This window comes from Strongylocentrotus purpuratus, unplaced genomic scaffold (assembly GCF_000002235.5).
Source record: "Strongylocentrotus purpuratus isolate Spur 01 unplaced genomic scaffold, Spur_5.0 spur5_scaffold_19, whole genome shotgun sequence".
Taxonomy (NCBI): domain Eukaryota; kingdom Metazoa; phylum Echinodermata; class Echinoidea; order Camarodonta; family Strongylocentrotidae; genus Strongylocentrotus; species Strongylocentrotus purpuratus.
In genome coordinates, this window is record NW_022145604.1 from 5,781,384 (window position 1) to 5,796,608 (window position 15,225).

Below are 15,225 nucleotides of genomic sequence, written 5' to 3' on the forward strand. Positions count from 1 at the left end.
AACAAAATAATTTAGTTATCAGAATGGGGGTCATATCAATTTTTGAATGGTGTAAAATTCCATCACATTTATATACACTAAACTCATATAACTTAAGAAATAAAAGCATTGCAATTATGTTCATTATTTATGGGATGACGTCTGCTTGGGCAGGGTTGGTTCATATTGTGACGGCATGAAAACATCATTATTTTCCGGCGAATCTCTCGCATATCCCATATGCTATGGAGGTTGTTTTATTTGTATTTTATACATCACCCGATATGTAATTGACCTAAAACTTGCATGATGGCCATCTGTTAGCTTACCAGTTTCTAGTAATACGCTATCTACCATATTTGTGATTTTCTATGAACCCGCACATTAAAATCACGGAAATGCATGTGCAGTTGTGGCGTACATTATGAATATTGACGTATATGAAGTTTTCAATAGGAAATTAGACATAGATAACAAGAGAAACCTTTAAATTTGGCTGTAACGCAAAGATTTTAAACTTCATTTTAAACTTATCTTCTCCTTTTCCAAGGAATAGAAGGTAATAGGACAGTAAAGGATATGTATTTGTCAAAGTTTGGCTAGTCCAGATGTATGTCCACCAGTGTCCACTTCTTTAATAATCAATCTAATATCACATAAATTGTCATAATATGGGGTTCACTGCTCCTCTAACTAGTCTTAAATCACGATACTTTTCCTGGCCAAGCGAAAAGAATCTGAAGAAATGTAAAAGTTTCTTTCGTCTGTGATGGTGTGTGATTACATAATCAACATTGTCGCGTCAAATGAATGTCCTCGTCAACATCAGGTGGCGTTGGTCATGATGTGATCAAAGAAAGACTCTCATTATTCGTTCATCTGTAGTAGGGTCCATGATCATAGTGTGGTGAACTATTTTTTTTTTTTTTTTTTTCTTCTGTTTTTATTGTTTTTTCTGAAAAATTAACAGAGTAAAAGCAGCAATATAAAATATAATATCATCTTAAAACTACAAAACAGGCATGCACTCATGCACCCTTGTGGTGAACTATTTTGTACACGAGGGACAAGCCTGTGTATAACCTGTGTGTGTGTGTGTGTGTGTGCGTGTGTGTGTGTGTGTGTGTGTGCGTGCGCGCGTGCGTGTGTGTGTTTCTCTCAATGTCTTTGATTATTTATTCTTTTCTTAATCTCTCTCTGCCCTCTCTCACAACCCCATTATCCCTTTTTGCTCTCTATTCATTTTCTTCCTCATTTTATTTTCACCTCAACACTCTTTCTCACACACACTCCCCCCCCCCCCCCATCTCTATGCATACCTCCCTCCCTCTCTTCAAATCCGCCTCTCTCTCTCTCTCTCTCTCTCTCTTTCTCCATCTCTCACTCTTATTCCCCCGTCTCCATTCCTCACTCTCCTCCCTTACCCCCCCCCCCTTCCGTCTATCTCTCCACTGTTGCTCTTTCTCCCCTTTTCTTCCCTAACACATTAAATAATTCTCGCTCATACGGTCTCTCTTCTTCCCTTGCTGTCCCCCTCTGTCCGACCTCTCTCTCTCTCTTTCTCTAAAACGAAAACGTTTTCCTAATAATGCTTTTCATTTTCGCATTTTGTTACAAGAAGCATAGGCCTACAGGAATGTGCTCAGAACATTAACGTGAAAAGGTTAAAGCGTGAATAGGCATTTTTACTATTAAATCAAGAAACATTACGCAATTTTTTCTTTCTACTTTGCATAGACTTTATTAGATATGATGTAAACAGGCCTGTCAGATCCATCAAATCATTATAATAAACATGACGTCATGACATATAATATATGCCCGATTTATCAGTTGGAGTCAATGGGATATCCTTTGCCAAGACAAAGGTGTCCAGTTCGTTGTTTAGATGCCGCCCTTACCAGCACCTGCATGATAAAGACAATAATAATACAAAACAAAATGCTAGTACTTGAAATCAGAAAAGGTGACCATGACAATACATTATTACGAGGACTAGCTAAGATGACAATGGATTAAATCAACAAGTATGGCAAAAGAACTGATATATTATATGCCGGATTCATCGGTTCATAATGACGCCGACGAACGCCACGTGTGTCAATTTCGACAGACATTCAGAGCGCTATAAAAGAACCCGTTAATATTTTTCTCTTTGTTTGCCCCAATGATAGCGGTTGAAAAAGTAACTACAAAGCTCTTGGCTCTTTTTATATATAGTTCTTTCTTTTACAGTCTGAATTAAGATTTTACCTGACAAACAGGGGTTTGATTTGGTCAATGAGAGGCTGTCATTATAATCTATTCCCGACAGGCAGCCAAACATTTCAAACAAATGAAATTGATAAATTTAAAGTGTATACTTATCTCCTAAACAGGTAATTGGTATATTAACAGCAGGAACGTTTAAAATCAAACTTTAAAATAAATCAATAAAAGAAGCTTCATCCCGATCTCTATCGGCTAACGGATAATAAGTATTAAGAAAATAAAAAGTAACATACGGGCTGTACTAGGGATTTTTAAATTTGTACGTCGACACAGTGGACTGCTACGTGTGACGTCCTTTTTAAGGCAATGTGACGTCCTTTTAAGGCAATGTGACGTCCTATTAAGGCACTGCCAGTGCCTTAAAAGGAAGTCCCATGCAGCAGTCCACTATGTCGACGTGCAAATCTAAAAGTTCCTATTGTATGCGAGCGCGTACAGGTACGTCGAGAAGTCTACTCATATGTGTATTGAGAGTGTACTTAAACTGGCAAAATCTATTTATAGAAGTGAAATCTACATCTTATATTTAGGAAAAAGCATAAGGACACGGAACTACTAACATACAAAACGATCGGTAGACTTTGAAGGGATCCGGTAACATTGTCTCAGATTCTGAAACAAAATCCTTGATTTAGCTCATGCTGCAATGATAATTTTAAACCTTTAGGTCATTCAGGAACCCCATGATTTTTACAAGCCGATCGCTTGTCTGATTATCAAGATATTTATGATTGGAAATCGAAACCGAATTTTGCGTTTTCCTAACGATTTTCTAACACTACAGTCTATTGGGGAAAATGATAAAAACCGGTCACTCAAAGATATTTACTTTTTTGAGGCACTACTTGATCATTTGTTTAGGGCTTCAATATTACAACATATCACAGACACTGATAACACGTAGAGCCGTGCATCTCAGATTTAACATTGTTAAACGATGCCTTTGAATTCAAGTTTTTAAAAAGAATGAAATGAATGTGATTTACCACCACAGAAGACGACCTTGTTCTTTCTCCTAGTACACCAGCAACCAGGGGCGTTGGAACAAGCTAGAGAATGGAGAATAATGATGATGGTGATGGTAATGATAGTGGTGGTGGTGGTGGTGGTGGTGGTGGTGGTGGTGGTTGGGTAGTGATGATGATCATGGTGATAAGGATCAACATGATAATAATATAGTAACAGTGACATTACTACTACATGTACTAGTCCGGCTACTACTACCTCTACTATTATACTACTACTTCTAGGCCTACCGTCACTACTACTACTACTACTACTACTACTACTACTACTACTACTACTACTACTACTACTACTACTACTTTTACTACTACTACTACTACTACTACTACTACTACTACTACTACTACTACTATAACTACTAACTTGATCGCAAATACTTTCGAAAAATCAACCTTGGGCAATCTCAATAGCCTTCTGTGTCACCTATCAAAATGTACGAATATGACAATGAGGTATTACATAATCCGAACATGATTTTTATGGGACATACAATAGGGTACTGAAAAGTATCCTGGGCATCGTTGCACAAAACTTACCGTTGATGGTAACTTTGCCATCGATGGTAGCTACCATGGAAACCTTGATTTTGACTGGCTGTTGAGCCCTGTTACCATGGTAGTTGCTATAGATGACAATGGTCAGTATCATGCAACGGGGCCTAAGTAGCTTTTTTAGAAAATATTTGCGAACTTTTCTAACTCTAATACTTCTACTTATGATGATGATGATGATGAATATGATGGTAACAACAATAATAATAATAATAATAGTAATAATGATATTACAATAATAATACCAATAATGATCAGATGATGATGATGATGATATTACGGTCGTAATACAAAGGATATCCTCGACAATATTGATACTTATTTAAACATATTTGTGGCATACACCCAGTAAATAAGTAAATAAGATCGATTGATCGATCTGTATTTATGGTCCAATCGTTGTCAAGTATCAATCAATACCCCTTTAACAAAACTTCGAAATAACAAACTTTCGGAATTGCGATTAACGAACCTTCTGTAATATTATTTTTTAGTTGGGGGGGGGGGACCGGCATGTAAGCAGTAACACGACTCACCTTTATATTTCCCCATGGTTCTTCCTCTTTTATCCTCTAACAAAAGGTCCTGCATGAACGGATCCCTCTTCATGAATTCGACATCAGCGGCGATTTCGTCCTCGGTTGGGTCGAACTCGAAAGCCATGGCGACGACGAGCAATGCAGCAAACACGATAACAATCTTGGAAGACATGTTGGACAGGGCTTTTGACGTAATCTATATGGTTTTAATAAATAGGAAATGTGAATGTTAAACATTTCTGTACAGCTCTCCTTTGGTTTTGCCTTAAACGTATCACGCTCTCTCTCTCTCTCTCTCTCTCGCTCTCTCTTTCTAACTCTCTCTCTCTCTCTCTCTCTCTCTTTCTCACTCTCTCTTTCTCTCTTTCTCTCACTCTCTCTCTCTCTCTCTCTCTCTCTCTCTCTCTCCCCCTCTCTCTCTCCCTCTCTCTCATTACTGAAATGGTAATACTTTGGTCTTATTAACCCAGGGTAGCTACATGAGCATTAAAGGGATCCGGTAACTTTGTCTCAGATTCTGAAACAAAATTCTGGATTTAGCTCATGATGCAATGATAATTATAAACCTTTAGGTCAGTCAGGAACCCCCTGACTTTTACAAGCCGATCGCCTGTCTGATTATCAAGATATTTATGACTGGAATTACAAATTTTGAAAACCGTTCGCCTGACGGTTTTCATAACACTACAGTCTATTGGAGAAAACGAGTATGGTAAAACCGGTCACTCAAAGATTTTTACTTTTTTGAGGCACTTCTTGATCATTTTGAAGCGCAATTTTTTTGGGGGCTTCAATATTACACCATATCACAGACACTGACACATTGACACACGTAGGGCCGTTTATCTCAGATTTAACATTGTTAAACGATCCCTTTAAAGCTGCTTTTCCTGCGGGCCCTGTAATTATTATTACCAAAGCATTGTCAGGTACCCATGTAATACACCTATAGGCAAAAGACCATGTCCATTAAGAATGTAAACATTAAGCAGGGATCGAACCCGGAACCTCTCGTATGAGAATCAAGAGCCTTCGTCAATATATTAGTGTTCTCTCAACCCCCCCCCCCTCTCTCTCTCTCTCTCTCTTACTCTATCTTTTACAACAACAACATTTTTTAAATTTAATACAAACTTCTGAATGCCCTTTGTACTAACTAAAGGTTAAAGTTCATTTCCTCGAGACATGTGGCCATTCTTCACGTTCTCCAATTCAGCTTCGAACCCTGGATAATTATTCAACGTCCTGTCCCAAGATTACAATGATGTCTCAATAATAATAATAATAGTTCGTCTTTTTTACAGCGCATTTCAGGACCGCAGGCCCTCTCAATGCGCTTTACATTACCCCGGTCATCGGATCGATGCTTACCCGCACACAACTACTAAATAACAATTTTGTCATGCAAAGAGGGGGAAAAAACATTAAACACAGTCGCAGAGAATTTCAGGAAATCAAAGTAAGAGCAATTTAAATACCCTACTGTCATGACTGCATTGTGTCGTCTATAGAAAGCACGTTTCGATTATTTAACACGTAATTGTCATCTTTGCATGGTTTCAAAAGGTGAGAGGCAAAAATTCAATTCAAGTTTATTTCCACAATCTGATAAAAACTGACACAAAACAATAAAATGGTATTGCCTTAGGTTGATTTCTTGAAAGTCTTTGCGATCGCGGTACTGATAAACTTACCGAAATGATGTGACAGGAACAAAATCTTGCGGACAATATTCTAGTTATCTCTACCTCTCCGAGTTCCAGAATCCAGAAACACTGTTACTGACACAGATCCATCGCGGCTTTATATAGCTTTCTGGAGGTCAAGAGAATGTGCGACATAATATTTCTTTGGCCTTTATCATAATTCAGCCGAAGCGGAGCGGACAGGATGAAAAAAACAAAGAACAACACGACGTTAATTAGTTAATGTGAACTAGTCACTGTGTTTTTAATGAGAATGATCGCTGGATGAGCGATCTGCGCCAATTTTATGTTGTCGGTCTATGATCATGGTCTTCAGATTATGTAACTATAATGTTGCAGAAGTAAACGCTCAATTTCATGCACCGGAAATATTATGCGCCTCGTAGAATTTTCGTTTCTTGGTGCCATATTGCTGTTGTCCTTCCTACTTTAAGGCAAAAGTAATTGCGTTGCAACCCCCATTTCACAAAACTTGTCATCAGTGAAAAATTACAGTTTTTGTTATGGGCTAGTGAAATCCTTGCTTCTGATTGGTTATCAGCAGATTTGTCGCTGCTTTTTGTCATTTGTCATTGAAAAAAGGCTTTGTGAAACGGGTCCCAGAAAATGTATATTTTTGATACACAAATACATTCTTCAAATTGCTAATTTAACAAACTTTCATACATTATGTCATTCAACAAAGTTTTAACTCAAGTCCTTCATTTTTGGACATCTTTCACCTTGGCATCCCTTTCCATTTTCTTTTCTGTTTGTCTGTCTCCCTCTCTCTCTCTCTCTCTCTCTCCTCTCCTTCCATGGTATTATCCTTTACTCTCTCTCTCTCTCTTTCTCTCTCTCTCCCTCTATGTCTGTCTATCTCTCTTCCTCTCACGATCTCCTTGATCGCTACATGTATTTTACCCGTACATATATATACATTCTCTCCTCTTTTGTTGATCCTCTCTCCCTCTTTCTTTTCTTCCCCTTTTATCTCTCCATCTCATTACCCGCTTTATTCATCCCCCTCTCTCTCTCCCCCACCTATCTCTCTCTCTCTCTCTCTCTCTCCCCCACCTCCCCTCTCCCTCTCTCTCTCTCTCCCACCCCTCCCTCTCCCCCTCTCTCTCTCTCCCCCACCTCCCCTCTCCCCCTCTCTCTGTCCCCCACCTCCCCTCTCCCCCTCTCTCTCTCTCCCACCCCTCCCTCTCCCCCTCTCTCTCTCTCTCCCCCACCTCCCCCTCTCCCCTCTCTCTCCCTCTCTCTCTCGCTCCACCACTGTACACTCCATTCACGCCTTATTTAATCAAAAATAATCATAAGCTTGTGTTTTTCATCAGCATGTTTCATTTACTGTTTTAGTCCCCATAGTATACAGATTATGCATAGCAAGAAATTGTTCATAATATGACATATTTGCATAAATTAATATATAATGAGGTGGTTATCTGCTATTTCCTACTTAGTCTACGTAACACTCCAAAACATTTTATATATTCACATCGATTTAATAAAATACAACGAGGCTAAAGTAAATCCAATGTAATGAATGAAACTGTTACATATTATACTGATTTTAAAACCTACTTTAGACCAGCGAAAAAAGAGAGAATTATAAATGTATTTTAATGCGCATGTAAAGTATGCATACCATATAAACGATTATTTGTTTGTTTGTTTGTTTGTTTGTTTGTTTTATCCACGGTTAAAACACCTGCTATCAGCCACAAGGCTGTTTTTCAGCAAGTCCGTTAAAAAATAAAACATTCACACAATATACATAAACAAAACAAATATAATTCATAATACAAATTAAAATAACAAGAATTAATGTGGAAATAACTCTTAATAACAAGAATAGAGTGTACACTACAATTTATCATTTGCCAACACAAATTGAATATGCATTTGCATGTAGTATCATGCTGCAGCTCCTATCTCATTCACCAAGCGCTTTGTTATTACGGTACAGAATGTGAAGCGTACTATTCTTTACGTCATCATAATTTTTGTTTTAATCCTCCGCGGTTTTGCCGCGGTATATCTGAAGGATGTCTAACATAATTATCAAATAACTCTGAGTGTACATGTACGTATTACCTATTAAATACCAGTACCATTATTACACTTACTGGAAAACAGAAGACATACAAACACGTCCTTTTCTTGTCAAACTAAAATATATACATTGTAAAAGGACCTCTCAAGTAACTCCATTTGTACTCCCTAAAAAAGGTATGATAGCACCTTACCTATACGTTATAATTGCCAGCGAAAGTAAAGATTCAATCAACAACTTAATGAATTCACAATGAAGAGTTTAGTCCATGTTATAATTTTATACATATCGTTGATAATGTTTGATTATTGAAATTCAATACAACGGCTGATAGATTTTAGTTTCAAGAGCCATAACGTCGTTTAGAGGAAATATACTTAGGCCTACTTATACCACTTTAGGAATATAAATATATAAAATACTTATTCGATTATATTATGCCCATTGAATGTATTATTCCCCTTGGAAACGAGGCATCATTTGGAATTTTTAGATTTGCACGTCGACTTAGTGGACTGCTACGTGTGACGTCATTTTAAGGCCCTGTGAAACCTTTTAAGGCACTTCCATTGCCTTAAAAGGACGTCACACGTAGCAGTCCACTATGTCGACGTGCAAATATGAAAGTCCCTATTGGCCTGACGTAGGACTGCGTCAGTGATTGGTATGGCCTGTGATCTGCTGTGTGAGGATGACATCAGATACGAGTGACTGCAAAACGAACATTGTGTTGAATTATTGGCGTATGCGCTAATTATCTTACATGCTCGATTGGCGTAGTAAATAACGTAATCGAAGGGACACCTCAGATGTAACGGTCGTATTTAAAACACCATGTGTCATCATACGCTCATTGTAACCGTAATACACGACGGAGTGTTATGCCTCAGTCACACCTTTGCTTATTTGGCTTGCGTATTGCTGCGTATTTATGGCAAGCCGTTTTAACATAATATTCCTATTTCTTGATATAAAGAAATGATTTTCTGTTGTAAAGCAATGGTAATTCTTGATATCAAGATATAGGAATAAATGTTAAAACGGCTTACCATAAAAACAAAGCAATACGCAAGCCAAATACGTAAAGGTGTGACTGGAACATTAGCCAAGTATGGTTACAGGTCACTTCATTCGGACAGGGGTTAAAGTTCAAAGATACATCTTGGTTAATGAACGTCGTCCAACGAATTAGGCGCCACTTTTTCGACCTAGGCACTTCTGATTACCGATATTCTTAAATACGCATATGCACGTAAATAACATTATTCTGGTCTTTACATATTTGTAATCATCTTGCCGATTGTACAAGAGACATAAATTTGATTGTGTTAATATGTGCTCCAATCGAGCTGAGAAGACAATTAGCGCAAATGTTGGTTGATAAAACTATTAGAACTATTCACTATCCGATCCCTTCTTGTACACGTCTTGTACACTATCTCTCTCTCTCTCTCTCTCTCTCTCTCCCCCCCTCTCTCTCTCTCTCTCTCCCCCCTCTCTCTCTCTCTCTCTCTCTCATGTAGGGCGAATGAGAAGACGCCACCACTCGCAATGACGCCGTCTTACGTCAGACAAACGACGCCTCGTGTTGCAACAGCAATGCGTTTATGCAGCTTGAATGTGCGTGATAGACAGTGTACACCTTTCCGTAAATGAAAAATGATGTCGTCAATGTTGATTAATTGATGACATTGAGGTGACTTTGGTGAAGTGACGATACGATTCATGCACCATAAATGATGTTGATAGTGATGTCGACAGCTGCAAATCCACATCACGATAACATTGCGAATAACTTATCAATGATGGCTAGATTTTTAGGATCCCATAATCTAACCGGGTTATCCTGTCATAATGTTATGTATTTGATTTCCTTGAACAAAATGTACAAAATGTAAACAAAATTTGTGCTTAAAATGTATTCACTCTGGATAAATCAAATCAGATAAAAATGAAAGCGAATCAAGTTTATAATGGAAACGATCGACTCAAGTATGCAGCCACTGACAACGCCGTAGCGAGCCACGCCCAACGATAGTTGCTATAGTAACGGGACACACCCATCGACTCCATGGTATTGGTGGCTACTTCTCTGCCGGTGTACTTGTTACAGAAATCATCTCGACAGCAAGCTTTGCAGTTACCAGAATGAGCGAGCTCACGGCATGTTGATTCCTCTGTGCAGTCGAATTGCCGCGTGCAGTCGCGTTCAACGTAAACATGAAGCCCGGCAGCCGTCATTATTTCCGTCTGAAAGTCAAAAGAAAAAATTATATCAAATATAAATTATGTTTCAAGTTATCAGACCGATAATATAGAAAACAAATGTTTGTAGAAGTTAAAAACCCAGACCTATTATGTAAGCGGATTTTGCTGCATTATACTTACCTAATCTAACTGAGATCTGAATGACATGAAACATTGTAGGATAATTTTATTTTTTTATATTTTTTTCCCAAATAAACTTTGTCCCCGGTCCATGCATGTCCGAAATCTAAAGTACGGGTAATATGTTTTTGCATATCTTCCCCGTGAAATTAAAGGGGGGGGGGGGAATCTATTCCGTTATAATAAAAAAGAGTATTTCTATTTACTTGATAATATTATGCACGCCTTACAAGACAAAACATAATTATGAGAAGTAATTTGATGACATCACACATAATTATGTATGTATGAGAATTGTGCATTGAAAATGTTCACGTTATCAATGCTCTCGATATCATTAAAAACCCTTTCATCGGAGTTCCGTTTCTCTGATTATAAGCTTCTAATGAAGTCATCCATTATCATAATTCATGAGGATCCTATATTCGCCTATCAATCTGAAACCCCGTCGACAATTTCAAACAAGCCATTTTTTCAAGAAATGCAGAATAAATCAATAAAAACCTGTGAAGTTATGAGAGTACATGATTTATTACTGTGAGCTATTCAAAGGCTGACTTAGGGATTAGAATCTAGATACGGTTAAAACTGTGATTTTTGTCATAATACGGCTCAGTATAGTATACAGTGTGAAATATCATGACGCGTGTCTTCATCAGCTCGAGATTGCCAAATAGCCCGCTATTTCTGATTTGGGCGAGTTTTCGGGCTGGTGAAAACGCACCGGACAAATAGGGGGATATTTTGCAAACTATCACAAGATATCGTGGGATATATCCCGACCAAATATCCCGCTAATTGCAACTTCGGGCTGATGAAGACGCAAACTAACTGGATAATTTGCGATCGGAATAGAAATAGCGAAATATTTGGCAATCTCGAGCTGATGACAACAGGCCTATTGGGGAATCGGGTTGATGAATGCATATCAAAGAACTAAGTATTCATGACACAAAAGCTGTATAACTTCACGAGCGGTGCATCCACGGCATACTGAATACCGCAGCCACACCGATTAAAAAACCGATGCCATTCGGAGTAAAATGTTCACTCGGTGTGTTTTCGGTTTTGGTGTCGGTTTCGCTGGTGTGACCGGGGGGGGGGGGGGGTATGATACCTCACAGAAATCATCAATATTTCAGTAACCCGCTCGTGGGGCCGGGGCGGGGGCATGTAAGTGATAAAACCGAGGTGACGCCGCATATATTGAAAAAAGGCTCGTGAATAGAATGATAATATTTATATTCTGTTGAAAGGTAATATAATTATGGTTTCTGTACATTTGGAAGGTTTTATTGAAAGGTTTCAATAAAAAATGCCATAATCACAGCCCTAAGACTGTAACAATCAGTTGTTTAAAAAAAATATATACAAATTAACAAAGAAAGGGGCTACAACAAAATAAAATACATAAGTATTTATTAAACTTGGAGGTGCTTTTCATTACGGTACAATTGAAAACATTCTTGCTAAACTAAGCGAATGAAATCGGAGTGCAAGAGGAATTTTAGGTAAAGGATTCAGGTCAATTTCCTGTAGCCATGGTCAGTACGTTGTATGTGTGCTCTGACAAATACAAATACAAAAGTAAAGCAATACCTTTGTAAATTGTACGGGGGAATTGGCATTTATTTAGCAGTTATCAACATATTTGGCAAGCACAAACACAAACCTAACATTTCTTTGTTGGGAGTGGTTGGATGGGGTGGGAGGGGGTGGATACGTGGGACACATTCCCTGTGTGCCCTGGATGTACCCGTACTTCTTTTTTATCGATATTATGTCCCGACAAAGATCTAATGATGAAACTTTGAAAATTATGGAATCAATCGAAATGCGTTTTGAATAAAGGGCAATGAATGGTATGGTACAAATAGTTAAAAACATATTGAGAAACAAATCAATATAGGCCTAGGTGAAACTTACGTAGCAGTATGTGTCACATTCAATGCTTTCAAGGTCACCAGGGGAAAGGTCACAGGTCGAGTTTGAGGATAACATGGACATGCACCGGAAGCACTTGAAGCAAGTTGAATATCCGAATAATCCTGCATGTTAGGAATGATTGAAACGACAATAAATTTTGTTAATGAGACTATAAATTGAAAAGAGCCAAAAGCATTTAATTTGCAATCTCTGATTGAATAATAACAATATTAATAACAGTAAAATTTATTGATGATGATAATAATAATGCTAATAATAATTTAAATAAATATAATAATAATAATAATAATAACAGCAACAACATCAACAACAATAATAATAATAGCAATAAATAATTAAATAGTAAACACACAGGAGATTCTGAAATTATGTGCGGGGTAGCTTACCATACTGCCCCTACCCCCCCCCCCCCCCAAAAAAAAAACCCTCCTCGACGTCCTTGATAATCAATTATTTAAACAAAATTATTGAATAAGTGCGTGAAAAGCTTGTAATTATTACATACAACTGTTTTCCCCATGTTCATTAACAATACGCATTTATGTTGAAAAAGAGGGACAGGATAATTTGTCTCAAGCACTTACCCACGAAAACGATCCAAAACAGCGGTAAGAGTGCTCCGAATATCATCTTAAAGATATGAAAAACATCTGTATCAGAAATCCGTAGCCTTTAATGAAATCCTCGCAAGTCCAGCTACCTTTTAGATGAGAAATTAATTCATTGATACTGCGTTGCATCACTGGGAGATATGCAGACGACACGGACGCTATATAGCTATCGCGATAGCCCAGCGAAGCTCTGTGAGAGGAATTCTTTGGCGGGGTTTTCGTATTAGCATGGAATGGACATCATGTCGTCACTCGTTCATTGGAAGTGGTACGTGATGACGTCGTGGTCGAGTCTCCGGGGGATCTAGCGACACCTTACTTCCGAACATTGGCGGCATGGCCGGTAGCGAACTGCACTACTTCAACAAAAACAACAACATCGGTGGCGACTAATGAATAAACAATTTTAAGCGAGTGGGCCTAAAATGTGAAATGATGATTTTTCACAAGATGGCAATTTTTGTTTGCCTACCGAGTGTCATTCTAGTGAAGTTGATATTTTGTGCATTGGCCTGGGTAGCACTATTGAGCTTATGATTAATCTTCTTTCATAAATATATATATATATCCAAGCAAAACTACTCTACTACTACTACTCCTACTACTACTACTACTCCTACTACTACTACTACTACTACTACTACTACTACTACTACTACTACTACTACTACTACTACTACTACTATTTCTACCACCACTACTACTTCTGCTGCTACTACTACTACTACTACATGTATTACTTCTACTATTACTTCTACTACTACTACTACTACTACTACTACTAATACTACTACTACTACTACTACTACTTCTACTGCTATATCATACTACTATAAGTACCATGATACAAAAATAACAATGTATGGCCCTATGTTGAGACAATGCATAAAACAACTATATACTACTACAAATCATGTCAGGTACACGCGTAGGCAAGATAATCGTTAGTCTTCATACATTTTTCATTTTAACGATATACCGTTCCATCGTCATCAAATTTAAACAAGACGGGAAGCAGTCTCGTCTATAGAGCCGGATATGTTTTGTAGATCGTATGGTGACCATGGGTATGTGAACATTAAGGCGCATGTGTAAGAAAGAAACCGCGGGGGGGGGGGGGCTGGTATTATTATTCTTTTAAAGGGGGCGTCGTATAAAATGAAATGGAAAGTACCTTTTTTAAATGATAATGATATATTAATATGCTTGAAATTAATTTCTCGATTGATTTAGAGATAACATCAATGCTCTTGTAACAATGTGTTTCGATAGTCAGCTTTGGTGTGTTATATGGATGCGTTTTAAGCGTCATATCTCCAGTTCCAAAAATATGACCTTTCACGGGCCTTTGACTGGGCAGGAAATATAAGGAGAGAGAGAGGGGGGGGGGTGTATATGGGGGAGGAAGAGAGAGGGGAGATAGAGAAGGGGGAGTGAAAAGGGGGTGGGTTGGGGAAGAGACACAGAGATGGGATGGGGAAGAGAGAGCGAGAGAGGGAGAGAGAGTAGGAGAGAGTGATAGAGAATAGAGATTGAATTTGAGTCAGAGAGAGAGAGAGGGGAGAGGGAGACGGGAAGGGAAAGAAAAAAGAGACAGAGAGAGGTGAGAGAGTGGGATGGGGAGAGAGAGGGGGTAGATCAGTAGAGAGAGAGAGAGAGAGAGAGAAGAAAGATACTCATTATGTAGAGATTAACCAACACGGCAGAGGCTAGATTGTATTCAGTATGCTAAGGAAAGAAAGGGACTTTATTTTAAAACCCCACCGGACCCGCTCAGCCAAGGATCATGATTATTTCATCATTATTCATTATTCAACTATTCCACCAGGGCGAGTTAATAATACAAAGACCTAGACAGTCATATCCATTCCAGGATAATGCTGTCCTCCCAAATGGTTTGAAGAATAGATTAACCTATGGAAGAGTGGGAGTAAGAGGGGAGAGGGTGAGGGGTGAAAGAGAGGGGGATATAAAGGGAAAGAGAAAGAGAGAGAGAGAGAGAGAGAGAGAAATAGACATACATGCAGAGTGTAATTAGTGAGGGGAGAGATGGTGAGAGAGAGAGAGAGAGAGAGAGAGAGAGAGGGAGAGGGAGAGAGGGAGAGAGGGAGAGAGAGGATGGCAAGGAGAGGTTGGGAGGGAGAGAAGGAGAGAGAGGGAGAGAAAGCG

General features: G+C 38.5%; 1 protein-coding gene and 1 long non-coding RNA gene across 2 annotated transcripts; both read right to left on the reverse strand.

Moving 5' to 3' along the window:
- Positions 1-1,693: 1,693 nt before the first annotated feature.
- Positions 1,694-3,301, reverse strand: LOC105443585. Its single transcript, XR_972802.2, has 2 exons — positions 3,237-3,301; positions 1,694-1,886 (listed from the first exon to the last, which is right to left on the reverse strand). It is a non-coding gene; the product is annotated as an uncharacterized LOC105443585 (long non-coding RNA).
- Positions 3,302-10,000: 6,699 nt separating this feature from the next.
- LOC105443586 lies at positions 10,001-13,087 on the reverse strand. The gene is made up of 3 exons (XM_011676925.2): positions 13,030-13,087; positions 12,425-12,546; positions 10,001-10,360 (listed from the first exon to the last, which is right to left on the reverse strand). The coding sequence occupies exons 1-3, from the start codon at positions 13,073-13,075 to the stop codon at positions 10,079-10,081; spliced, it is 450 nt and encodes a 149-aa protein (XP_011675227.2). The 5' UTR covers positions 13,076-13,087; the 3' UTR covers positions 10,001-10,078.
- Positions 13,088-15,225: the final 2,138 nt, after the last annotated feature.